The sequence below is a fragment of the Thunnus albacares genome, chromosome 8 (assembly GCF_914725855.1).
Source record: "Thunnus albacares chromosome 8, fThuAlb1.1, whole genome shotgun sequence".
Classification (NCBI taxonomy): Eukaryota; Metazoa; Chordata; class Actinopteri; order Scombriformes; family Scombridae; genus Thunnus; species Thunnus albacares.
The window spans coordinates 20,011,882-20,038,236 of NC_058113.1; the positions used below are offsets into that span (position 1 = coordinate 20,011,882).

General features: G+C 40.5%; 3 protein-coding genes and 1 long non-coding RNA gene across 6 annotated transcripts in view; 1 reads left to right on the plus strand and 3 right to left on the minus strand.

Moving 5' to 3' along the window:
- LOC122986875 overlaps positions 1 to 518 on the minus strand; it is a 15,021-nt gene extending 14,503 nt beyond the window's left edge. Inside the window, exon 1 of the long non-coding RNA XR_006404405.1 lies at positions 439 to 518. This is a non-coding gene — a long non-coding RNA (uncharacterized LOC122986875). The remainder of the gene's footprint in view (positions 1 to 438) is intronic.
- Positions 514 to 4,988, plus strand: LOC122986873 (NADH dehydrogenase [ubiquinone] flavoprotein 1, mitochondrial-like). Its single transcript, XM_044358339.1, has 10 exons — positions 514 to 742; positions 2,195 to 2,277; positions 2,366 to 2,536; positions 2,658 to 2,841; positions 2,935 to 3,124; positions 3,269 to 3,481; positions 3,578 to 3,744; positions 3,833 to 3,914; positions 4,067 to 4,212; positions 4,327 to 4,988. Exons 1-10 carry the CDS (start codon positions 659 to 661, stop codon positions 4,420 to 4,422), a joined length of 1,416 nt encoding a protein of 471 aa, XP_044214274.1. The 5' UTR covers positions 514 to 658; the 3' UTR covers positions 4,423 to 4,988.
- khdc4 (KH domain containing 4, pre-mRNA splicing factor) lies at positions 4,752 to 13,466 on the minus strand. Of its 3 annotated transcripts, none has more exons than XM_044358335.1 (14): positions 13,298 to 13,465; positions 12,672 to 12,849; positions 11,304 to 11,432; positions 11,121 to 11,200; positions 10,964 to 11,016; positions 10,677 to 10,855; positions 9,778 to 9,989; positions 9,562 to 9,622; positions 8,239 to 8,299; positions 7,799 to 8,067; positions 7,340 to 7,483; positions 6,674 to 6,783; positions 6,478 to 6,563; positions 4,752 to 5,555 (listed from the first exon to the last, which is right to left on the minus strand). In XM_044358335.1, the coding sequence occupies exons 1-14, from the start codon at positions 13,324 to 13,326 to the stop codon at positions 5,323 to 5,325; spliced, it is 1,824 nt and encodes a 607-aa protein (XP_044214270.1). In that variant the 5' UTR covers positions 13,327 to 13,465; the 3' UTR covers positions 4,752 to 5,322. The 3 variants fall into 3 exon arrangements, 2 of the variants coding, with proteins under 2 accessions (XP_044214270.1, XP_044214271.1); XR_006404404.1 differs by having other exon boundaries at positions 5,521 to 5,555; positions 6,674 to 6,755; positions 13,298 to 13,466; XM_044358336.1 differs by lacking the exon at positions 4,752 to 5,555 and having other exon boundaries at positions 6,461 to 6,563; positions 6,674 to 6,755; positions 13,298 to 13,466.
- Positions 13,467 to 21,673: 8,207 nt separating this feature from the next.
- Positions 21,674 to 25,612, minus strand: uts2r3 (urotensin-2 receptor 3). Its single transcript, XM_044360345.1, has 2 exons — positions 25,155 to 25,612; positions 21,674 to 23,816 (listed from the first exon to the last, which is right to left on the minus strand). The coding sequence occupies exon 2, from the start codon at positions 23,768 to 23,770 to the stop codon at positions 22,628 to 22,630; it is 1,143 nt and encodes a 380-aa protein (XP_044216280.1). The 5' UTR covers positions 23,771 to 23,816; positions 25,155 to 25,612; the 3' UTR covers positions 21,674 to 22,627.
- Positions 25,613 to 26,355: the final 743 nt, after the last annotated feature.

Below are 26,355 nucleotides of genomic sequence, written 5' to 3' on the forward strand. Positions count from 1 at the left end.
CTTATGTACCTTTACTTAAGTAGGATTTTTAATGCAGGACTTTTACTTGTAATGAAGTATTTTTACATTGCTGTATTAGTACCTTTACTTCAATAAAGGATCTGAGTACTTCTTCCACCACTGGTACTTTCTAATGTATCTCTAGAAGACAGGAGGTTGCCATGAAAATGTCCCTAATTTAAAGCATTTCTCTCAGTTTAAGAGTATGATAAAAGGCTTGTGGAAAAAATTAATGAGTAAAAACACAAATTGTGAAATTGAGCACATCAGTCAAGGGTCATTTAATGGACTCTGGACAAAATGAATGGCTCTTGTTACATCAATAACCCTGTAAATTATGCACAAAGTCCCTTAATTAAAGTGCTTTTTTGCAATGATACTGACCCCTTAATTGGGTGTGTGTGCGTGTGTGCGTGCGTGTGCGTGTGTGTTGGGTACCTGTAGTGCCGCACGGGCAGCTGGGATAGGATATGACGTATTTCGTTAATCCTCTTAGTTTAATTAGGCCTAACCAGCAGGCCTGACGCAGCAGCTCCTCTAACAGCAGAGGTTTGAGAAGTTGGTTTGATTGAATGAGAAGTCAAACGGAGACTCTGGAGAACAAAGCTTTGAAGAGTTTGAAGTGAGTAGCTGCTGTCCGTCCTCGGCCTCCGGCAGGATGCTGCCTCTGCGGGTGCTGCGGGCCGCTGTGGCGCGTCAGGTCGCTCCACGTCTGACCTACAGCACTGCAGCTCAGCCACAGGTAGGCCTGCAACCACAATGCATCCAAACTGCAGTACGCATCTCTGTATAGTGTCCTACGTGTCCATTTCTGTGTTGCTACAGGCATGCAAGAGGCATTTTTACAAACAGCTATAGGGTTTTACAGGGTTTTCCATCCAATAGAGATAATTAACACAAAATACCAGCCAATTATCTCTATTGTGGTGACATTATTTGATTAGCTATTTGAGACAATTCAGCATAGATCTTTTATTTTTTTCAGCATATTATATGACTAATTAAAAAAGAGAAAAATTTCCTTTTTACACCACAATCAACAAAAACGAACAAACAGATATGTCAAAGTAAAACGAAATCAAACAAACTGCCAGCTCACAAAAAAGTAGGATGAATTGCTGTAATGTGGGACACTTTGTAATGTGGGACGCCTCAGCTCCAGTGGGTGAAGGATGATTTGAGAAGTCATGTTATTTTGATCACATGGCTTTTATTAACCCGTTGTTTTATTGACTTTCATTTGTTTGAAAAAGACCCAAACCCACTGAGGCTCAGTGTTCCTCATTAGGGCAATTCACCCGACACACATGCACATCAATCTGTACGATGACTGAAATGTCCACAAATGGACTGAGGGTCAGAAATAGAGTCCATGGAGTCAAGACCAAGTGAGGTCAAGGAAGGCCCAAGATGAAAGCCGGGTGAATCAAAGCACAATAAAGTACAGTACAATACAGTCTGATACAATTAGTTCTAGGTTGACACTTCTCCCTCCTAATATGTTCAATAAAGGGTCCCCTGAGCTGGAGAAACTTACAGAGTATACTGAATTTCTTCCAGGTATGGAAAAGAAACCATGTCAATTAGCCATTTTTTAGAGCAAGGAAGGCAGTTTTCTAAGTATCTATCTAAATTTTTAACAGTTAGATCTTTGAATTGTATTGTCAAATTGACTGCATTTTGATAGCAGAATCCATTTATTACAATTCATACTCATTCTATATTGTTAAAGTTTTTACCAAATATGTTGTATATAAATTGTATGAGTTTTGCCACTCGCCAAATGTCGTGTTTGGAAGCTGAATTTTGTTTTTTGTTTTGTGTTTTTTTTTCATTTCTTTTTGACTGAAATCCACTGTTCTTTGTCAGTGTGATTTGATTTTAAAACTTTGAAAACCCAAATTTGATATAACTAAATATAAACACATTCAAAGTATTTTATACAAATTTTGTTCCCTAATATTCAGATAGTTTGCATGACATGTAACATTAAATATATGCAGAGTTCTTTAAAATGTACATTTATATATGAGATTAAATTTTCAAATGTCATATAATTATTATAAATAAGAATCAATAATAAAATCTATAGATATGGCAGTTCTAATGCATATACTTCCATTAGTAGTAATATTATCTCACATATCTGTTGTATCAATCACATCTGTCTTTTTCTTTTCCTGTCTGTGACCAGGAGAAGCTCAAAAAAACCACATTTGGTCCTTTGAGTGACCAAGATCGGATATTCACCAACTTATACGGCCGGCATGACTGGAGGTGAAAACATACATAGCACAAGTTTAACCCGTCTCTAATAACCTGAATCTTTGTAGAAATACTTCTCTTCTCTCTCTCTCTCTTCAAGACTCAAAGGAGCAGTCAAACGAGGTGACTGGTATAAGACTAAGGAGATTATACTGAAGGGACAAGACTGGATCCTGAATGAGGTGAAAATCTCAGGGCTCCGGGGCAGAGGGGGCGCAGGCTTCCCCACCGGCATGAAGTGGAGCTTCATGAACAAACCCAGTGATGGCAGGTAGGAAAAGAAACTGTCAAGGTCTGATTTGTCAAGAGACATTTAAGCTACGTCCGCATCAGTAATGACTCTCTGTTGACGTGTCTCTGCACTGTGTGTCTCCTTCTCTCCTGTGTCTTAGGCCTAAGTACCTGGTGGTGAATGCTGATGAAGGGGAGCCGGGGACGTGTAAAGACAGAGAGATAATGCGTCATGACCCCCATAAGCTGATAGAGGGCTGTCTGGTGGCTGGAAGAGCCATGGGCGCCCGTGCTGCATACATCTACATCAGAGGAGAGTTTTACAATGAGTCATCAAATCTGCAGGTACACAAATGTACAGATTAGTAGCTTGCCTGTCTGTAGATAGAGTGTGTTTTATGGGACAGTGTGTGAGTTGTTTTTCTTCTCTTCAAACAGGTGGCCATTAACGAGGCCTACAAAGCAGGGCTGATAGGGAAGAACGCCTGTGGCTCAGGATACGACTTTGATGTGTTTGTGATGCGAGGAGCTGGAGCTTATATCTGCGGAGAAGAGACGGCCCTTATCGAGTCTCTTGAGGGCAAACAAGGGAAACCGCGACTCAAGCCGCCATTCCCTGCAGACATAGGTGAGGTAGAAGCTCCACAATCTCCTGCATCCGGTTTCCTACAGGGATTAATTATGGTTTAAGAAATTGAAAAACTAGAGTTGTATTGTAATTACAGTCTTTTAGCTTGTTATATTCAGTGCTTTGCATCCCTCTCCTTTTAAGGGGTGTTTGGATGCCCGACGACTGTTTCCAATGTGGAAACTGTTGCTGTGGCGCCTGCGATCTGTCGCCGAGGCGGAGCTTGGTTCGCCGGCTTTGGGAGGGAGAGGAACTCTGGAACCAAGCTGTTTAACATCTCCGGTCATGTGAACACACCGTGCACAGTGGAGGAAGAGATGTCAATCCCTCTGAGAGAGCTAATAGAGAGGCACGCAGGTGTGTGTGTGTTTACAGTCCACCTCTGTGTTGATGTTGGTTTACTTTGCGAGATGTTGACATGACTTCCTCTCCCCTCTCGTGTGATTGGTGCAGGAGGAGTGAGGGGCGGCTGGGACAATCTATTAGGAGTGATCCCAGGGGGGTCCTCTACTCCCATCATCCCGCGGCACGTGTGTGATGATGTTTTGATGGATTTCGATGACCTGGTCCGTGCAGAGACTGCTTTGGGCACAGCTGCCATCATAGTCATGGATAAATCGGTAAACAATTCCCTTCACAATGTAAATTACAAAATACACCTCACCTTCAGTCCTCACAGACACTCAGTGAAATGTATTTTTCCTCCAGACTGATGTGATCCGAGCCATTGCTCGTTTGGTTGAGTTTTACAAACATGAGAGCTGTGGCCAGTGCACCCCCTGCAGAGAGGGTAAGGAACTGCAGAATATATTTCACAGAGTAAAACATGAAGTCACATTGTGTTCAATAACACATCGCCTCACCCTTTGCTTCTTTGTGCAACTGCAGAAGTAATACTGTATTTGTACTTTTCTGTTTCCCTTCTCTCTTTCACTCCCTCAGGAGTGGACTGGATGGATAATATGATGTGGAGATTTGTTCGAGGAGAAGCAGCAGTTTCAGAGATTGACATGATCTGGGAGCTGAGCAAGCAGATAGAGGGACACACTATTTGTGCCCTCGGGGACGGAGCTGCCTGGCCTGTGCAGGTGACTTACTGACCCGTACCATCACATAAAGCTGTAACATCAAACACTGAATGAATCAAAAAGTTCAAACAAGTACTAATTTACATTTTAACAAGTACTGTTGTTCTTCCACAGGGGCTGATCCGCCACTTCCGGCCAGTCATGGAGGGCCGCATCTCTCAGTATAACCAGAAAAACCCTCCAAGAGAGCCGGAGCTTGAGATGATCTGACACCAAACAGAATCCATTTCAGGATTTGTTGCGTCACAGCAGTGTTATTATAGCTCATCATGCTATACACTATTTTTAATATAGTTTTTAAATGTGAAAATATTTCTGTTGTTAAGAATGCACAGTTCAAGTTGTATTGCATAAACTTAAGTTTCTTCCAGTTTTATTATTGCAAAACCTACAGTCAGCAGATATAGTGAGATCAAGTTAATCTACTGTTTATTCTGGAGGACAGAACTGTCAACAGCTAAGTGGCAGTCTTGGTCCTTTTGCAGAGACCTTAATAAGGAAAAGACATAATGCAATGAATTTGAAACTCACACAGTGCAATAAATTAAGTTTATTTATTTCATAAAAGCAAGAAATAAATTTAATAGGTTTACTACATATTAGTCCAATATGATCTGTACAAAAAGACCAGAATAGCAAAGGATGATTTGTTTGACTTGGACAGGGAAAGGAAAAGGGGATGAGAAGGTAGGAAATTTTGGAAATGAAAATTGATTGGTGATGTACAACATCATTGCCATGTGATATTGTTTTTACAAAGACACTATATTCAAACACTTCTCCTGGTGCGGGTTTTTCATTTCATTCCAAATAAAACAGGAGGCAGATTATCGTTCATCTGACCAGCTATACATCCACAGAGTTGTTTGAAGTATCAGTCTTTTTAATGTTCATCTTCAAACTATAAATGTGTGCACAGAAAAACAAACAAACAGGAGTTTTCCAAAGCATTAGTAAGTCCATTCGGACCCAAGTACTAAAATAATGCTGAGAACAACACAGTGCTGTTAGGATCCATGTGATGAGTACTACAAAAAGACAGGCTCAGTTTGGGAGAACGTCCTGTAAGACTGGGCACAAAGCACTAAGGGAGTTTAGATTTTTCCTGTTTTAGGGTGCCATCCAGAAAGGCATAGACTTCTGCTGTGGCTGTGTTTTAGCACGAGGGGGTGGTGGAGGTGGACAGCGATACCCTTGTGTCCAGCCTGAGGAGGTGGATGTGGGGGGAACTGCCCCAGGGTTACCTGGCCCTGAGGCTTTGGAGGTTGAGTGGTCTTCCTCTTCATCCGAGGAGTCGCCGGTGTATGCCACCAAACCTGTTTTCATTCTTTTCGCTGTAGACTCTGAAACAGGAAGAGGGGGAAGCAAACCAAAAAAAAAAAAAGAACGGATAGGTAGCACATTTGGAAACGTGGGAGAGAAAGACGGGGAGAGAAAAAACACACAAAAAAAACAACAGCAGCAACATGTTTTAAATAAGACGGTGCAAGTTAATTATATCCAAACACATTTTGGGAGAAACAAATAGTTAATAGATTTAAATTATGGTTTATGTCAGCAGAGTAGAGGAGGGGCAGCCATTCGAAAGCAGCCATTGGTTGGTGGGGAGCGACAGCATTAGGGCCGTCCAATCGAGCGGCAGGACAGCGTCACAGGACGAGTCGTGCCCCACCCCCAATCAGTATCCGGCATCACCCCAGAGATACATGGAAGAGAAGAAAAACACAGAGAAAAAGAGAAAACACAAAAACAGGAGAGATTCTCGTTAGTGAGGAAAGCAAACAAACAGGACAGTCCAGACTGATGATGTCATCAGAACGGGAAGGTAAGGTGGTTAGACGACTTGTCAAAGGACTGAACAAACGTCGGGTCATATCTCCACCTCACTATCTGGAGATTTCTAGTCACAGCAGCAGAATCCTGGAAGAATCATAAAAAGCATCAGGGCCGGTGTGAGGCTGAGTGTGTGCGGTGCTGCTTTTATCCAATCTGCCAGATTAAAAAAATCCTAAAAAAATATAAGATTTTGGGACAACTACTTGCCTTAAAACATACACAGTGGCTTCATCAAAAGTCTTGAGTAAAACGACTAAAATTTAGAAACAGTCCAGTGGCCCAAGAGAGGATTTACATCTTACTCTTTGCAGTGCTACATTAAGGCTCTGAATAGATCCAGGCTAAGCTTACAGGGGCACAGTCCACAGTCAGGAACTGTGGATTTGGATTTGGGCAGGGATTTGTCAATCCATAGGATAATGCCCTTACCCACGGGGCCTTGCGGTGCCCTTCTCTCCTCCATCTTGGGTCTCACTCCATTCACAGGCAACAGGGGTGGAGGCATTAGCTGCCGACTGGAGAAACAGAAAGAGAAATGGTTTGAGTTTTTACATGCATATAGACCATTGAACAGTATTGTTTATCTGATTAATAAGACAAAAACTAAACAAACAACTCTCTATACCTGTCCCTCTCACTCGCCGGGCCAGAGGAACTCGGTGGTGGGGGTCCTGTAGTCTCGGGGCTGCCCACAGGGAAGCCTGCACCTAAATTAGTCATATGAATGGGTCCATGCTATGAGCAGAAAAACACACAGGCGCGATTAGCAGACATCCTCTACTAAACCCTGTCCTGACACTTTTATATGACTAATTACTAACTAAAAAAAAAATATATATATATATATGTCACTCTAAGTTATAGCTTACCACAAATCTGTGACTATGTCCACAATTTTTCGCAGCCACCATGTAAGATACTTTAAGCTTATCGTAAAAAAAAATACCTTTTTCTGAAACTCCATATTACCACTAGAAGCACATAAGTTAACAACAGGAAACAACAGTTCATGCTGTCTCAACAAATGTACATAAAACATTTTAAGAAAGGAAGGATATAATGGTTTTAGTATATCAATCAGCAAGTGAAGCAGAGGAGAAGCTAAAGACAGAAACTACTTATGATTGGACTGACTTGACAAACTGCACTGATGAAAAATCGTAGATACAAGGCACAAAAAACACAAAACACACACAATACACGTAAGGTGGAGAAAAGAAAAAAAAACATGCAAAAGCAGTAGAAAATGACAAAGGGTTGTACAAAGAAAGCTGGAGAAGTTGTTGATCACCTGGTATCCAAGTAGGCCGCTGTCCCTCTCGTCTGGTACCTCCTCTGTGAAGCGTCTTTTCTGTGGTGGGTTGCCCGGGGCAGCAGGTGGTGGAGCTTTGGGCGGCACTGCAGCTGATGGAGGAAAGGGCACAGGAGGAAGAGTCTGCAGAGAGAAAAAAAAAAAGTAAGAATCAACTGCTTTGCATGTCTGCGTGACATATATATATATATGCATGTGTCAGGTTTCATAATTAATTTGGGAAATTTGTGCTATATGGTATTCATTTTTTAACAGTTGCCAATGTACTGATTTCATCCCCGAAACAATAAAAAAAGAATATTAATGAATATAAGGAACCCATATGGCCTACCTTTGTAATGTTTCACTTTTTAAAGCATTATTCAAATACTTTTTATACATCTAATTTTCTTATCAAATAAATACTTTATTATACAAAATGGAAGATTTCAGCCCTACCTGTGGCACAGGAGCAGGAGCAGGAGCAGGGACAGGTGCAGGAGCTGGACTGGGGGTGGGGGCCGGAGCAGGGGCCAGGGGGAGTGGGTACTGAGGGAGAACCCCTGTGGGTGCTGCAGGAGGTATGGGAGGGGGGACAGTGTAAGGTGGAGGTACAGGCTGAGGCTGAGGTGGGGGTACAGGCATGGGGTAGCTTGGCTGGTATCCAGCAGGGGGGTAGTAAGGAGGCTGCGGCGGCATCCCATTCACCACTGGAGGTTGCGCAAAGCCTGGAGGAGGAAGAGGAGGGAGACACGTCACGTCAGGCTCACTCAGTGATTTCTAGAAACAGGTATATTTGACATGAAATATTATAACTGTTAGCTGAGGCAAAGTAGTAGTATGTTATAACAATCAAGTGAGAAATTGAAACCACATAAAGTCAACCAGTTGTAGTGGACCTTGTTGCGTTGGCATCATGGTGCTCATTTGATTGAGGAAGCGAGAATACTCTGCATGTACCTAGAGAAAGAGAACCACGTAAACAAGATGTCATAGTGGTTCAAGGAACCAAAAACAAAACCAAAAACAGAGAACTGTGTAATATTGTGTGTACAATAACTCTGTGTGTCATATTAAGATAAGAGCTGAAACAAAACTGTAACATACGTCAGTATTATGGAAAAAATGTTGTATAAACATAAGTATACTTACTTACGTTCTAATACAAATGATTTTATGCCTCAACACCCCCCATTAGAAGCACAAACTCCTTTGGAGCTGCAACCTTTTTCTTCACCCAAACTTGTGTAAAATTGTGGTATAGAATACACGGAATACTTGCACAACTATCCACAGCTTTGTAACTGATATGTGCTAATATGCAGGGCTGCAACTAACGATTATTTTCATCATTGATTAATCTGTCGATTATTTTCTCAATAAATCAATTAGTTGTTTCAATGTCCATAAAATATCAGAAAATGGTGAAAAATGTCGATCACTGTTTCTCAGAGTCTTGTTTTGTCCCGACCAACAATCCACATCCCAAAGATATTAAGTTTACTGTCATAGAGGACAAAAGAAACCAAACAATATTCACATTTGAGAATCTGGAATCAGAGAATTTGGACTTTTTGCTTCTTAAAAAATTACTCAAAACAATTAATCGATTATCAAAATAGTTGACAACTCATCAATTAATCCACTAGTAATTGTTGCAGCTCTACTAATGTGTGTTATCTCAATGGCACATCTGTAAAATCAATTATCCAATTCATACCACAAGGAGGTGCATGTTTTGTTCTTTTTGGTTTGGACACTGACTTTGGAGTTGGACGCAATAACAGTAATTTTTGTTTTGGACTGGAGAATGTGGACATGTCAGTAGTGGCCATTAGGGATATTAATGATTAAAAATTGATCAATAAATGACAAATAACATTAACTTACAATTGTCAAGTTGGCATGCTTATGCGACAGTAGTTACATCTGTGCTGCTGTTTTCAGCGACTGGACTTGTGCCAAATTCTTGTAAGGTTGGAATAATGGTGCCGCGCACTGTGAGCAACAGTGATAAAGTGTGCATTTTGAAGCGTATAGGCTTGTGACACTTAACTGATTAGTCATCCCCTATCGCTTTTAAGTAAATTGTATCTCCAGTGGCCACTAGTTTATTATGTCTCCAGGTACTTTAGGAATGTCAATTGTAGTTGGAATGGAAAAGTACAGACCTGGACAAAGTATTATGGTAAATCATTTCACAGTAACAGGAAATTACTCACTGTCTGAAGAAGGTTCTCACACAATGTTTTTGCTGCTGCAAGTCCTTCTGGTTTAGGATGACTGGAAAGGAAAAAGACTAAATTTAGTTCTATTGCGTCCACATGGCTGCAAATAACTGTAGACTAACTGTGGCTGACTCTATTACTGCATTAACGGGAGTAATCCCTACCTAGCAAAGGTTCTAAGTCTTTCTTAATTCATAGGGCAACACCCACCTGATGTAGATGTACATGGGTTCAAAGGCCTCTCGTCCAGAGGCGGGCTCCAAACAGCCCGATCCTTTTCCTCTGAGGAAGACTTTGGCCCCAGTCTCAGCCTGGATGTGCTGCAGGTACGAGCAGCCCGGGCCCTCAACCCGCTCTTTGACCACAAACCCCGGGATAGCGTGCTCCAGGCCCACAAAGAGTTTATCTTGAACATAGTGCATCTGAGACAGAAAGACAACATATGGGCATAAGTACAACTATATCCAATCCTGTGGGGGGGGGCATATTTTAGCCAATTTACTACAAATCACATCTGTTTTACAGTAGCAGTGTAGTAGCATTGATTTTTTGACTTATAGATGTGCTTTTCCTAACTTACAGAAACTTAAAACTAAGTTATCTATCACATCAAACTGTCTTTATTTTGTTCTAGTTACACTTGCTCAGTAATGCAATCAAAAGCAGATCTTCCAGGTTGTTTTGTTCTATAGCTTCAACATCAGAGCCATCACATTCAGTTCACAAACTGAAACTTATTCATTATCCTTTTAAAAAGGTATCCAACTTTTTTAGTATTTATCACTCAACTCTGACTTTCTGACAGTAAGTGCTTAAGACTGTTATTATGCAGAAGTAATACTTAGTTGTACAAAAATGTTATATTCACTGGTAAATGACTGGGACTTTTACGTTTTTCTGCTCTGTCAGCCACTTATGTAGAAAAACAACCCTCAGTTTCCCTTAATCTAAAAATGTATTTGACTGGCTTAACAGTCTGACAGCCAGTCAGCGTTAAAATATTTGGTACGTTAAAAACATTAGTTACCTACACCAACTATACTCAGCTTTATTTACTGGCATCATCTTAGTTCGTGAGAAGTAAAACGACAAAAAGGGATCTGTCTTACCCCTGACTGAAAGTGTGGTTTGTGGTGGGTCATGGGGGGCAGCGAGGGTGGAGGTGGGTTGTGTTGCTGGTAAACTGTGACTGAAGCCCCACTGGGGGAGAAGGATGAAGATGTTGATGAGGCAGTTGCAGCTTTCACAACACCATTTGTGATGATCTCCTTGATTCTGTTGACTGCTCCTGGAGAACGAGGGAGTAAAATCATCAGTCTGTAATCATCATCTGTCATCATCTGTGAGAGAACATGAATTCATGAATAATTGAAGATAAGTGTGAGGAAGCACTGACTGTCAACAAGCTCTCGAGTCTGTCCTTGTACATGCAGATACAGAGGTCGATCCCTGTGTGGAAAGAGCAGAAAGACTGTGTTAACAAAATATTATTAAACAGCAGGTCCACTGGTTTTCATGATCAGCTATTGAAAATGAGAGGTTAGAGGAGTCACCCTGGGAGCGCTTTGCCCTTCTCCTCTGCTGTCATGTAACGTCCTCTGGTTGAAACAGCAGCACCGCTCACTTTACTGATCTGCAGACAAACCAAGAGAGGTGCAGTACACATCAATAACTAATCCACAAGCTGATTCATGAACTTCATTCTGTAAGAACTGATTATCCATATTGCTGCTGACCTCATCCTGCGTTTGTCCGCGTGTGAGGAGATTCCGACAGGTGATCGGGACATCATTGATCTCAACCTCGGCTACCACCAGGTCATCTTTGGCCTTTGTTGGCACTGGAGGCTTCCCAACACTCACAGGCTGAGTGAGGAAAGAGAGTCAAGAGATAGTATATGTGTTTGTTTCAGATGGCACACTTTGAAGAATTTTTTCACAATATTTTTGAAGAAATTTTTGAGGAAAACTTGTGGACGAAGCAACTTCAATCATGGTATAATGTACTCAATACTTGCTCATATGAGAATGATGACAAGATGAGTACTTATCAACACCACAACATACAATTTGTTATTCTCAAAAGAAAGAGGTATGCCATGAACAGAGTGAGGAACATAACTTATAACTCTTTGACATAACGCTATGACACAAAAGTGGAAATATGTTTTCTGCGTACTGCTACAAAGCTATAGTCCCAGACTGTTATCTGAAATGTTTAACACCAACTGAAAATGACAGTTTGACACCCCATTATAATGTAAACCAAAGAAAGAAATACCAACTAGACAGTTTTCTACAACTAAACAGATGTTGTAACATGATTTGTGGAGCTCTGCCCCAAGGTAAAATCTAGCACTCTCATACTGTATAGTAAGGATGGGCAATGTTACAATATTCTGTCACAGTACATGTAATTTTCTTTAACAATATCAGCATATATTGTGATATTTCATCACAATAGCACATAAATCCTGTTAAGGTCTGTTCTTTGATTAGTATTGCCCACAAAGCCCTAATACAACCAGATATACTGTAATACACAGATGGCTACCACAGTATAAATATAACATAAATGGAAGGGCTGCAACTCATGATTACATTCATTATTGTTTACGCTGACTTTGTTAAGTGTATGCAATGTCATAAAATAGAAAAATATGCCCATTACAACTTCCCAGCGCATGAGATGATGTCTTCAACAGTCCAAAACCCAAATATATTCAGTTCAAAATGATATATTACAAAGAAAAACAGCAAATCCTCACATTTGAGAGGCTGACACGCGAGAGGAAATGTTTGCCACTTTTTCCTCTATTTCGCTCAAAAAATGACAGAAACAATAAATTGCTTATAAGATTGTTGCTGATTATCTTTCTGTTGATCAACTTTAAAATTACTTGACCACTCATTTCAGCTCTGATAAACGGTACAGACAAATCTCTGAGGGTTAACAAGTTGACATTGTGTCACAGTGCTTATCATCACATTTCCCACCTCTAATAACATAGTATGATTATCCCGCTTTACAGCTGTCTAGGTTTTAAAAGATTAATTCATAAGAGACAACAGCCTGTAACATTGCTCTGTAATGCTGCTCATTACCTTCTCGGGGGGTCCCGGGGTGCCTATCTGTGAGGGTTTGAGCTTGCCCTTGGCCACTAGCATGGCATTTATCTTGGCAGCCACAGCAGCTGCAGCATCTAGAGCCCCGGTGGGTGCAGCTTCAGCCTCCCCCATCCCACCGGAGCACGGGCCCGGCTGGTCCCATTTGCTGCGGCGGCTGGACGACAAAAAAAAAAAACACATGACAACAATGACGTGATTTAGTCTGCTGAATTGGGAAAAGGAAGGGGGTGAATTAACATTTGATTTTGTTAATTTTACTAAGTTACCCCTAAAAAAACACCCGGCGTTAACCAGATAATGTAACGTTGACATCCATTTACACTGTTGTTGATGTTGGATATTATTGACAAGTCCTACTTCTTAGCTCCTCCAAATATTCTGGCATACTGTGATAATTCATATGTATACAAATACAGGTGCATTGTAAACCAATATGGATTCTTTGTGATAAGCAAACAGTATTTTATAACTTATATAACATGTAACTACGAGCTAACTAGCAAGAGCCGACTGGCAGCGGCAGCTAGGTTAGCCAGCTAACTGGAAGCATCTACAAACACCACGGAAATATAAAAATAAACCTTCCGTTTTGAAACACTTACCCGCCGTTTTGGCTTCCACAATATGACATCAATATCCTGTCAAACTGGCGTTTCACTCAATGCGAAAACAAACGTGAGAAACCTCCACTAGTGTTTAGCACCCAGCTTATTGAGTAGGTTGTACTGTTAGCCACAGCTCTGTAGCTTACCACTTCCGCTTCTTCTTCTTCTTTAGTGTTTATTGGCAGTTGGCAAACAAGCTTAGAGGTGCATTACTGCCATCAATTTAAAACAAACAAACAAACAAACAAAAACCTCTAGATTCTTTTCGCTAAATCAGTGTCTTTCAAAAACTTTATAATGTCACAGCATATCTTGCCGGCTGTTTTCCCCAAGAGACCTGACAATGAAACGTCACGGTGTTTTGCCTTCCTTAGTGACTGAGGAAGGTGATTTCTCTTGATATTGTATTTTCTACAATTTCTGGTTTATCTAGAGTTTTTCCGGTTGGATGTTTGTCTATATTATATAATGTATAGTTGAGTGATGACATTTTCTTCCCTTAGTTTCCAGCCCACCATCCTCCGAGCACCAACATATCTTTGTATTTTATATTGATATCTTCCAGTTTCATTATCATCCCAATACTCCTGCCATACTGATTGTACATATGTCCTAATGAATGTCTTAGCTTCAGCTTTGCTTAATGGAACCTGTAGGTCTACATGCTTAATTCTGGGCGTTTGTTTGGCCAGAATATCCACCTGCTCATTTCCCTCCATGCCAGCATGAGCAGGAACCCAAAGGAAGCACATAGATATACCCTTAATTTCCATCCTGTACATTATAATGAATATTTCATTGATAATATCTTTTCTAAATGACAGTCTGCCAGATCTTATGCTTGTTAGTGCTGAAAAGCTGTCAGTGTTATTGATTTCCTTCTCCTCTGTTCACTGCAGGACTAATAATATTGCCAGTGGCTCTGTTGTATATACTGACAAATGGTCTGATACCCTTTTCTTAATATATGACTCACTCACTTGGATATATACTGCTGCACCTGCACACCTTGTATCAGGATCTTTGGAGACATCTGTGAATATAAACACTGAGTCTAAAGAATGCTGATCAAAATAGTTCTGGACTATCATACTGGAGTTGCTCTGACTTGTCCTTCAATTCCTGCTGTATATTGAGCTCTATACTTTAAAATTGGGAATAACGAGGGAGGAATGGAAGAAATTTAAATTGTGGGGCTGTACTGTAAATTAACTTAATCCTATGTTTTCTGCCTTTGCATCACCAATCCACCCAAAACTTGTGAAATATGTCTCATTATGTTCCCGGCAGTCTGTTAAAACCCTCTTGCCAGGTTGTGCATCACATTGTGCCTGGAGATTAACCCAGTATGCCAGCATTAACTTCACTCTATGTAGTTAACTGTTTCTGCCTCCGGTTAATAATAATAATAATTTTGTTTGTTGTTAATACAGCCACTAGAGGGCGTCAGATACCAGCTCATGATTTCTGTAAAGTTTCAAAGAAGTGCAGGTGTGGAGCTGCTGCCTCACCTGTCACCTGTCCAGGTGAGTTTCTCCTGAGGAGGCACAAGAGTTTCCAGCCTGGAGCTGCAGCACGTCTAGCTTCATTAACCAAAGAGACATGTGAAAGAAAGTCCAGGACTTCTCAGAGTAGTCAAGGTAGGTTTGAACATCTCTACTTTTTAAAATGTATTTCTAAATACTTGTATTACAAGTCCCTCTCTTACCTGTTTAAATCATGTTTCAGGATTTTGTTTGTACCTTGATTTGTGCTTTACAAAATGATTTTCCATTTGTGTCACTGTTAAAAATTACTAATGCAAGCTGAGATTTAGTTGAGCTGTCTCTCATGTTTGAATGCATGATGTGCTACCTAAATCGGTTGATAAAACAATCTCACATCAAGGTCCATTTAGCAGCTGTTGTGAAGCTTTCAAACATATCACATGAAGTCCCAGAATGATAAATTTGGCTATACTGACTATATATATATATATATATATATATATATATATATATATATATATATATATATACTGGTTATAATTGTTTTTTTAACCTGTTTTTCTTTTGCAAGTGGATTAAAAACTAAATAGTCCCCTAAGTCTTTCAGTCTTAACCTGGTTGTTTGTCAGAGGTTCAGGTTTTCAGTATTCATTGTGATGAAGGTCTGTGCCAACGACTCTGTTTGGTCCTAAAGTCTAATACAGGCTTTGTTGTCAGTGGAGGATGATGAGACTAACCTCCATCCTATACAAGAAGAAACACCAGAGCATCATACCGGCTTCCTCCCAGTTTGTTCTTATGTACAAGGTTACTGAGAGTCACTGTAGCAGGTACAGGTGTTCAGTTACTGACCACCCGGGAACTTAGAGACATGGACTGGAGGTGCAGGTTACTGTGGAAGGTGAGAACGCTGTGTGGGGGCGACATGGATCAACAGATTGAACAACCGGCCGCCCTAGTTGAATTTCTTTTGTGCGGTGTTCCTGGGTGTTGAAAACAGGCCGCAAAACTCTGCTTTCTTGAGTTTGATTAGGATCGAGGCGTGTCATGGGGACGTAAGAGGATTTGGCTGGCATTTAAAGGTTTGGTGTTAGTTTCACAAATCACAACACTGGCTTTGTTTATCAGACTGGTTATTTTTTACTTTGCTTTCCAATTCACATGTGAAAGTAATGAATTATATTTCATCCTGTTACTCTAATTAAGCTCAACTGTGCTTTTCAGTATTTGTGTAATATGATTTGAGAACTGCAGGGCTATTTGAAGTGAACAGTCAGATAGTAGAGTTGCAATCAACTTCACTTTTTTCCGTTTTTTTGTAGTTTTGCATTTTTCACCTTTAAAAATAATCTAGTTTAAACTTTCTCCTCTCATTTTGAAGTTGTAAAGATCACATTTTGCCATTAGTTCCCCTTTTTCAAAAAGCTACTCAGAACCTTTTGCACGTTTCATTGTCACTGAGCAACAAATTTACTTTTTCTGAAAGTAGATATCATGATTAGAGCTGCAATGATTAGTCGATTCATCGATTAGTTGACAACTATAAATTAATTGGCTATTTTTACTATTTTTGTTTTTACTATTTTGATAATAGAGTCATAATTTTGAGTCAATTTTTAAGAAAGAAGTCAAAATTCTCTGATTCCAGCTTTTCAAATGTGAATACTTTCTGGCTTCTTTAGTCCTCTATAATAATAAACTGAATATCTTTGGGTTGTCAGTACAAAACAAGACTTGACTGGGTCAACAGAGTTTGTCCAATAGTACTGAGCCCTCAGGAGGTGTGCTCTCCTCTGGGGACACTGTTACTGGGATGGGTCAGTTACTGAGCCACCCAAGCTGGACGTTCAACTGCTGCAAAGAAAGACAAGAGGAAGAACATGTGTTGCGTAACAGAGACACGTGGAGCAAGTGCAGCCATTTTACAGCTGTGACTAGCTGCTGCTGACAAAATCTTCAAGTGAACTGATAAAATCTTTATGTTTGTACATGTTGAACAATAGTGACCCAAAAGACTGACTTTGTACAGACATGATAAAGTAAATAGATATAGGGAATAGAGTTTCCTTGAAGAGCACACACACAGGAAACTCTGTGAAAGCTTGGACAGTCAAAATGAATGCCACTGCAGAGAAAAATGACTAGTTTACATAAGAAAGAGGCTACAGGTACTCAGTCTCAGCTTCCCATGTTCAGTTTGTGGAACACAGCTTTTTGCATTTGTGATGTTGTTTATCAACTCTGTCTTTCTGTGAGGGGAAAGAGAATAGCCGAGAGTCACTGCTGCCACACAGGAACACATATGGCTGCCAGAATATAATTATCAGCCTGAGCAGCTGGTAAACATGTCGGCTGTAGAGCTGCAACGATTAATTTTTCAAGCAAAAATTCCCCAATATTTGAATATATAATTTGGGGTTTTAGACAGTTTTATGCACAAAACAAGACATTGGATGATGTTACTTTGTGCTCTAGGATATTGTGATTGTTATTTTGAATTGTTTTATAATGATTTATAGACCAAATTAATCGAGAGCAGCTCTAGTTGGCTGATAAGTAACAAGAAATTGCAGTGAAGAAATGCCAATGTACGTTTGAGTTGTTACCATTACATAGTTTGCCCACCAGAGACCTTTGATGAGTTGATTTTAGTACTGTAAAGTGTCCCTGGCTCTGCATATATCTTGGTCACAATTAATATACTGTATTAATCATATTTTTAAACTCCAAACATCCATATAAATATCATCATTTGGACTATACAGGTAACATCCCTTGCTTTGTTGTTGGTCTGTTTGGCAATTTTAATAAATACAATGGATGTTTGCTACATATTGAATTGAAAACTAATTATTTTTTAAACATAAGCTCATTATCCTTTATTGTCTGTGTAGCAGCTGTGAGGAATAAAAAGGGAAGAATGTGATACACAAATGGATGGCAAATATGCCTGAACTGTAATCTACTTATAGGGGCAAGTAATTGTGTGGTTGCAAATATGATGATATATAGTTGCTGTTCTTCCATTTCACCTGCAGATGGCACTCCAGCACTCTAACTGTGAGTTACACTTCAAAGTGTTTGCTCTTCAACCTTCACTCTCAAATAAGTGATAGTGAAGTTACTGCTATTTTTTTTTTTACCTGCTGGGCTTACCCAGTTTATACTTAATGCTATTAAAAACTTAAGTATACCTGAAACTCAACTTTTTATTCTGACACTACTGGATGAAATCACTCATAGCTTCTGTACCTTTGTCTGAAATGCAACTTTGAAACAGCAAGCAAAAAGTCCTTTGAGAAGCCATCATAATTAAAAAATAGAGTATTAATATTTATATACCTTTACAGACTTATGTTCTGTTACTGAACAGTATCATGGAAATGCATAATGTCCTTCCTCAGAGAAGGGCCATGAGCTCCCTGCGTGCTGAACCATGGGGTTCAGATGAATGTAGTGTCAGAGGGTCAGAGGTCAGGGGAGCTTTGACGCCTGAGTTGACAGGGATGACTGTTTGTGGGAAGTGTGCTGCAAGAGGAGGAGGTGAAGAGAGAACAGAGAATCGGTGAAACACAGGGAGAGGGAGAAGAGGCGAAAGCGGCAGACATGCCATATTTACTGTCTTTCCTAGTAAGAACCCAAGTGCGAACCGTAATGCGTATGTCGGTTGATATAACCTCCGGCCTTCAAGGCACACAAGCCTGGATCTGGCCTGATCCTGGCGGCTGACAGGGAGGTGTGAAGTCAGGGGATGTGATGGGGAGGAGGGCGCTCACTGTGGGGTTACCATAGGTAAAACAAAGAAACACTGTGACTGCCTAGATTTCAGTGTTTGCTGTCAAACCAGCAATTACAAGCCGTTGTTTTTTAAATACTGTGTTGACTACATGTGCAGGTATCGTGAACTTGAGTTTATTTGTTTGATATAAGCTGCTGTGATCTCACAGATGTTGAAAGCTATTAATTTAATGATAAGTTAATGATAATTTCAGTACAGTTTAAAGTTTTTGTTATTTATAATGCAAAAACGTACAGTGAAACCTCTAAACATCAACGTTCTATAAGGTATAAGCATGCAGAGTAGCAAGAGTGTTGGCGAGGCAGAAAGTGTACAGGGGACAGAAAGTGATTGAGAGAGGGAAAACAGATGGGAAGATTGAATTTTAGAGGAGAGCAGGCGGAGGAGGACTGCTAAGGGAATCTTTTTTGTGTATGTCTGGAGAGAATGGGAGCCTCTTATACGCCTCACAGCGTGAATTTGGCCCGGGCTGCGGCCTCGTCTCGTCTACACAGCGGGGTGCTTTCCTGAGCGGGCTGCCCAGGGGAGGGGCACCTGCACCAGCCTCAAACACTGGTCAAGAGGAGGGTCTGACAGGCGGGGCCAGGGGTGCTGGGATGGAAAGATGCTTGGCGGTTCCAGGAAACGGACATGTGCTGGATTTATGAAATCCTCAGGTAGAACAGAATGGCTCTTGCAAAAGAAAATATTTATCCTTCTGTTTTCCCAGCAGACTAGAGAAGATTAGGACATTGCCTGCTATCTCATGATGAAATCAAAAGCTTCTGTTGCGCAGGAGGACAAAAGTTATGTTTGGAGCGAGTCGGCTGGCAACTACCAACACATACAACACAAAGTTTATAGATTGACCAGCCTGCCAACTGAGACAATATTTTCCATCTATTTGGTTGGGTTGACCAAACACTGTGTATTTGAAGTTTATCAAACACTCAGTCATCCCCACAGACTTGAGGGAGGACTTAATCATCTGATATATTGAGTTTTAGAATACACAGACACCCAAAACCTGACCACTCTGTAGACTCAGAAAATTGAACAACAAGCTCTCTGTGCTTTAATATGCATACCGCTGATAAGTGTCTTTTTTGGATAAGTTTCATCTTTACACAAGCTACACCCTCCGTCTTCTGTCATTTTGGTATGACCCAGGGGTCCAAAAATCACCAGGTCTCATATGAGGGCTCATGATTTCAAATGTATAAGCAGCTGGCTCTTTGTCTGCAAAAGATTCCATTTAAATGGACAAATGTGCTGAGAGGGCCTCAGTTGTCTGCGAAAGGTGAATGGATATTGCATTAACTTCACAACAGAAGCGCCTCCTGCGGTGTGACCGCACAGGGCTACAGATAATAACTGCAGTGGGAACGTTATGCTCAGAGGTAGCCAGGCCAGGTAAATGAAAACACATGGTAGGCAGCATGGGCTACAGAAGGGCCCTACAGCCCTAGAAATAATGGCATCACAGTGCAGAGAAAACTCACGAGCTCCCTTGACAAATGCTTTTGGTATGTGTCTCTTCAACCTGTTGGTATTACCAATGCAGCAAAGCCCTGCAGAGTTTCATGACTTCTCCTGCAGCCCTCAGGATTTCTTACTGAATGCACTCTATGTGCAAATAACCAAACCCAAACTTAAAATAACATTTAACATGAAATTGCTCCAATAAGAAATTACGTGGGGATTATGTACTCCATTCACAGAAGTTATTGAATGTCAAGTCAAATACAGTTAACCACAGTTAATAGACCTTAATAGTCCTGTGTGATTTGGGTGGATAAAGAAAAACACCATTACCCAGATATGTCTTGACAAGCTCTTGACATTCAGCATACAGCAAAATAAAATAAAAAACTTAAAGGATTAAAGCTTCTACTTCATTATCTGCTCCCTGTCAAAATCTCATAGAGATCTGTGTCACTCAAATACAGTATCATTGTTTGTAACTTGTAGATTTAAATGTCATTTTTGCCTTAATGGAAATTAAAACATTGGGCATTTCTTTAGTTTCTCTAGTTCTTTGCATCAGTGACATAAACTATTTGATTCATTTTGTGCAGGTGTAAAGTTTTCTCAGGTTTACACTGTGCATTAAACTGAAAATGTACATAAAAGATGCTTTTTGATAAATTTGATAAATCTACATTCATCAGAGTGAATTTTATTTATATAATTAAGGGAGTATACACTATACAGATACACTATAAGGGAAAGTCACATCCATCAGCACACATGCAGGTATTTTATAAGCTAATGTAAATAGCTATTTTGAAATTCAAGTAACTTAATATTATGCTTATTGTAACAATTACACAAATCCAGTGATTCAGATTTTTGCTTTTGGCTTGCAACTGTATTTTGGTTAACTTCCTGTATGTTCTCTGGTTTTTCCAAACCTTGTGCTGTCCTCTTTATGTCCCCACTATGTGTCTTTTTCTTTTTAAATATATATTTCTTACACCCTTTTTGTCTTTTTTAGATAGTATACAGTATAGAGCGGACAGGAACTATGGTGAGAGATATGGGAGATGTCATGCATCAAAATGCCCCAGCTGGACTTGAACCAGAGACGTTCCTATCACATGGTCAGCATCTTAAACCTCTAGGCCTCGCCCCAAAAATAACTCACCGTGTCTCTGACCATACTCATGCAATACTTCCCCCGTCCCTCTCCGGCCTCTTTTGTCCCATCATCCCATGCCCATCCTTACTCCTCTCCTTTCTGTCAAACAACAATATTTGCTCATCTGCGTCAAAGAGCAGCAGGGTTTGCGATACAGTACAGTGCAGCCTTTGAGTCAGACAGACAGAGACGGGCAGTTGCTACAGGGAGACACAGAAACACCAGGCAGCGAGTACACACAAGAGCGGGAAAGACCTTCGAGAGTCGCAGACGTGCTGACACAGACACACAAACAAAAGTATGAGGATTTCTCTCCACTTCGAGGTTTTGGATTATTGTCTCTTTTTCTGCATAGCACACCTATTACCTGCCGCTTTCCAGCCTTTTCCACCACTTCACCACTATTGTTTCTCAGGTTTTTCTTCTTCATAACATGCAATCTGTTCCAAAATAGACACATGCTCATATTTTTCTCAAGGTAAAGATAAAAATGACTCAGTGAATAACAGAAATCATAGTCTTTATTTAAGGCTACATATTATTCATTATTGTAAACATCAGTTACAGTCAACACAAGTTGAGGCCATGCAAAGCATTGCATGATCTGTAATAATAAGTACATTTTCAAACCCAACATGCAGGTTATGATTATAAAAAAGTCAGGGTTCAAGGGAAGCAAACAAAAGACTGTTGACCCAGTCAAACATAATTCATTATGTCAACAAACAATGTCTCAGAAAAATGTCCCAACGAGGTCCAGACCAGTTACAACCAGTTGTTCAAAAACAAACATTTTCTTTGATTGTTCTCTGAAAACAAGCAGAAGTGCATCAAGGTTTTATTGGAAATGCTTGTACATGCACAACATATGGCATTAACTCATCTTTCCTAATATTATATAGTACAGGATTTATTAGAGACAAAAATTCACTTTACTAAATAAACCGGCTCTCTCTGTTGTTTTGGGTTTAATGGCATCACACAAGTAATCACTTTAGTAACCACTTGTTTAAAAATGTTTTACTTTACCAGAGCCATTAATGTAGTATCAGGAAAACATTTAAAACAAAAAGATCATTTTGTGAGAACTTGCTTACTACAGCAATTAAAGACATATTATTTTATATGATGGTTGGACAGATTTAGCAAATAAAGCATTATTTCAGTAATACATCTAACAGAGATTGTCAGTTTGCACTCAGTTAAAACCCAGATATTATTATTTAATCTCCTAATAGGAAATATTATCCTTTGACCAAGCTTTTATACAAAGTGCTATCATTTCATCAATGGTCTTTGGTGCCTATTGTGGAAATCATAAAGCATTCATTTACAGTACTTTTCACACATATGTGTGTATACCAGAAAACATACATGTACAGACTCACATTATCGTCTCAACTGTTAGAGAGACACCCACTTTACTGCAGTGGACTGCTCTTGCGGCAGAGCTGATTTGCTGATGTCAGCGTCTGCCGATTGCGTCTATGTTTCCCAGTCAATAGTGTGTAGAAGAACGGATTCACACATGAGTTTCCATATGTCAGCCCCGTGAGGATACGGTTCACTGTCACCTGTGTCCCCACTGGTACTGTCCGCAGCATGTCGGGCTGGTACAGAGGCAGCAGCTGCCAGATCCAGAAAGGGAGGAAGCAGGCCCAAAAGGCCAGGACAATGCCCAGGATGAGCAGCAGGACTTTAGGTTTGGGAGCACGAGGAGGGCAAGCAGTACTGCTCCCAGTGGCCCAGGCAGACTGAGTCTGAGAAACCCAGTAAAGCCGGCCTAAAGTAGCATAAAGAGCTCCAATGGCCAGCCCAGGACCAAGAATGCTGGTGCAGAACAGCACGCTCAGATAGGCCTTGGAGCTCTGCTCATCCCATGCAGGCACACACAGCTGGCCCTCCTGGTTCTCCCCGTCCTCCAGGTGGAGAGTGATCATCATGGGCAGGCTAAGAGCCACAGCCAGCCCCCAGGCCAGGCCCACGCGCAGCAGGCCAGAGGAGTTGGAGGAGGAGGTGCGGAGGGGATGGGCCACAGCCCGGTAGCGGTCCAGACTCATGGCGGTGAGAGTGAAGATGGAGGCGTGCATGGTGAGGAGGTCCAGGCTCAGGAGGAGGCGGCAGCCCAGCTCACCAAAGGCCCAGTCGGACGCCAGACTGTCATACACAATGAAGGGAGCGGTGAAAAGGTAGAGCAGATCAGCAAGAGCGAGGCTCAGCACCTGCAGGTGAAGAGAGGAGGAAGAGGAGGAAGAGGTGATGGGAGAGGAAGAAGGGGAGGAGGAGTTGGCAAGGCAGGATGGTACAGGTACTCTCATTAGGCAGCAGGTCAGTCCCGCTCCATGTCTTCTCCTACTTCTCCTGCGCCTCAGGAGGAGGACCAGAGTGTACAGGTTCCCAGTGATGCCCAGCAAGGAGAGGAGAGAGAGGAGCGAGCAGAACAGAGCTGTGGAGGCCAGGCTGGGTGATGGAGAAATGGAGGGAGAGGAGGAGGGCACAGAGAAATTGGGGATAATAGAGGAGGTGTATTGGGAAGGAGGAGGCAAAGAACCTGAGAGGTCCATAATGAGAATTTAGAAAAGGTTTGATTGTTAGTATTGAAATGTCAAACTGTTTTAGTAAACAGATGCAAAGTAAAATGAGACAGATTAAAAGGAGGCGGAGGAAGAAAAAGATGGAGAGGAGAACAAAAGGATATTTGTCAGTGATGTTATATTTGTTATATTTCTCTGGTTTCTGGTGATTTTATTTGTTTCATTCAGGGGTTAAGAACAACAAAACTGATTTGTGTCTCTGCAAAGTGATTTTATGTATATTTTGAATAGTGACACCTAAAATAAATAAAGTCATATAAACATGTAGTTGAAATGAACATGTCAGCAAAACCATGATGGTTTATGTTTTAGCAGAAATCTGTTCTGGTTGGCTCAGTCTTCACAGTTTTATAGTTTCATGGGGAGCCAGGCGGGACAGCCATGGTTTTAGTAAAATAATTGGATTTTCAGAGTAGGAGGGCTCCAATTGAGGTTGTAAATCTGGACTGAAACCTTTGAAAGCCTGTAGGTCAACAGTTGGGCAACAATTAGGTTAAGTGGGAGACACTCAAAGACCTACAAGATGTCTTAGAAGTTGGTTCATGCAAAAACAAATTCTTATATATAAGTTTTAGTTTATATTTCTGGGTTTATGTTGTGTGTTTTTGATGTATGCGTGACTTAAAGTTTTTAATTTTTAAAAGATAAACTGAAACTCAAGTCACAGTTTGCTCCTCCAGAGATGGAGATAGATATTTTACATTAGCATTTTTTTTACATTTTGTCAGTTGTGATACTTTCTCTAAAGACTGATGATTTTCTGCAGAAATGTAATCTGCAGCGACATCAAAGCAGACGCGGGGTGCCTGACAGGAACGGCCTGTATGACACATGGTGACCCAGGTGGCACCGGGGTTAAGAGCTACTGTTGAACTGTGGAGGAGCAGCCAAACCCCTGCAGTGCTGCGCGCCTCCATGAGTTTACCGGCTCCCTTTAAATAACAGTTGCGTCATAGCTATTCATGACAGGACCTTGAAATCCTTGCAGGTCAAGATTGAACATTATTTAGATCTACTCGGATCATTTTCTTTTAAGTTGTAACCTTTCATACAAATGCTTGTAGTCTGTGCAGTTTAAAGTAGATGAATAATTACATATTTTTCTCAATAGGCATAAAACACAGAAGCTAAATATTCCATAATGAACATAATTCATCATTTTGATAAGATATTGGAAGGTCACAGATAATGGAAAAAGTTCATTGTGTAATAGCCTATTTTCGGGCCATAATCAATGCTATAAAGAGGCCATTCACAAATTAATATGTAGGCCTGTCCACACAGTATTCACATAGGCCTCGTTGAAAATATTTATCAGCCATTTATCAACCATATTTAAAATTATTAATCTTACCTTATAAAAGATGCTGTAAAAATAATATTCCATGGATTTCTTTTGTGAAGAAGTTCAGTTTCCATTTTGAAATCTCCCTCCTTTTCTCATCTTGAAATCTTGAATCCCTTTGAACTCTTCAATCACAAAATAAGGATGTTTTTTTATCTTGAGCAGGAGGAACTGGTGGCCAAGAGTGTATATGGTGAAAATCTACCGGCAAACTTTGTGATCTGAACTCTCATGTCCCGTCCGGTTCTGCTCTGTGTCTCCTCAGCTCCAGCTTTGATGTGTCTGAGTCAACGGGAGAGGAGTGTGTGTGAGTGAGTGAGTGGAAAGGGGGTGGGATGCTGAGTGAGGGGGGCTTATCCTGCACACTGTTGAATATGAATATTACGTTGTGTTGCCCTGAACTGGGGTTCAGGGAACCTCAACTGAGTGAACTCAAGTTTTATCTTTTTTTATTCATTGGAAGCAGAACAATAACACAATATATAGCATCATAGATTTCACCCTACATCAAAAAATAATGACAGGAAAGTTATTTATAACAGTCTATTTTGGCCTCAACAAATGAGATATGTGGTTGAAATTGGTTCAATTTTGGCATCAAAACCTTTGAGAATCCATGAACAAGTTTCATCCTAAAAACACTCACTTCATGATAATTGCAGTAAGACCATTTTAGTTGCTTGAATTATGACTGAAAAAGCATTCTGAGTATAATGTGGCCCACAGCGGTGATGAGTAATGGTATTAGAATTTAAAACACAGATAAAGTTAATATTAGTGTGTGCTTTAAATGCATGTTTTGGAGCCACATGTTTTGGGGGATTTACAGTAAGTCTGATCATGGTTCAATGACTCTCTAATGGTTTCAATACCTTTGAGCCAGGCATAAATCTCATTGTGAACTCACGGCATAGACTTTCTTTCCATAAAAGTCAAGAATCTGACCATAGATGGTATCGTAACATCACATTTTGGCAAATAATCAGGTGCTGTACAAGATATGGCCATTACATTAAGGTCTGAAAGCTACCAATTTGTTGCGATGGATTTATGAAATCTGGGTGTTTTAAAACATAAAGAGAGGAATGGGTTTTACTTTTGCTGCCAGTGCATTTTCATGTGATGACTTACTGGATAAAAAAAGCATGTGATGAAGAAGATAAACTTACTATAGGAGGGTCTTGATTTCCTATATTATGACTGACTTCAG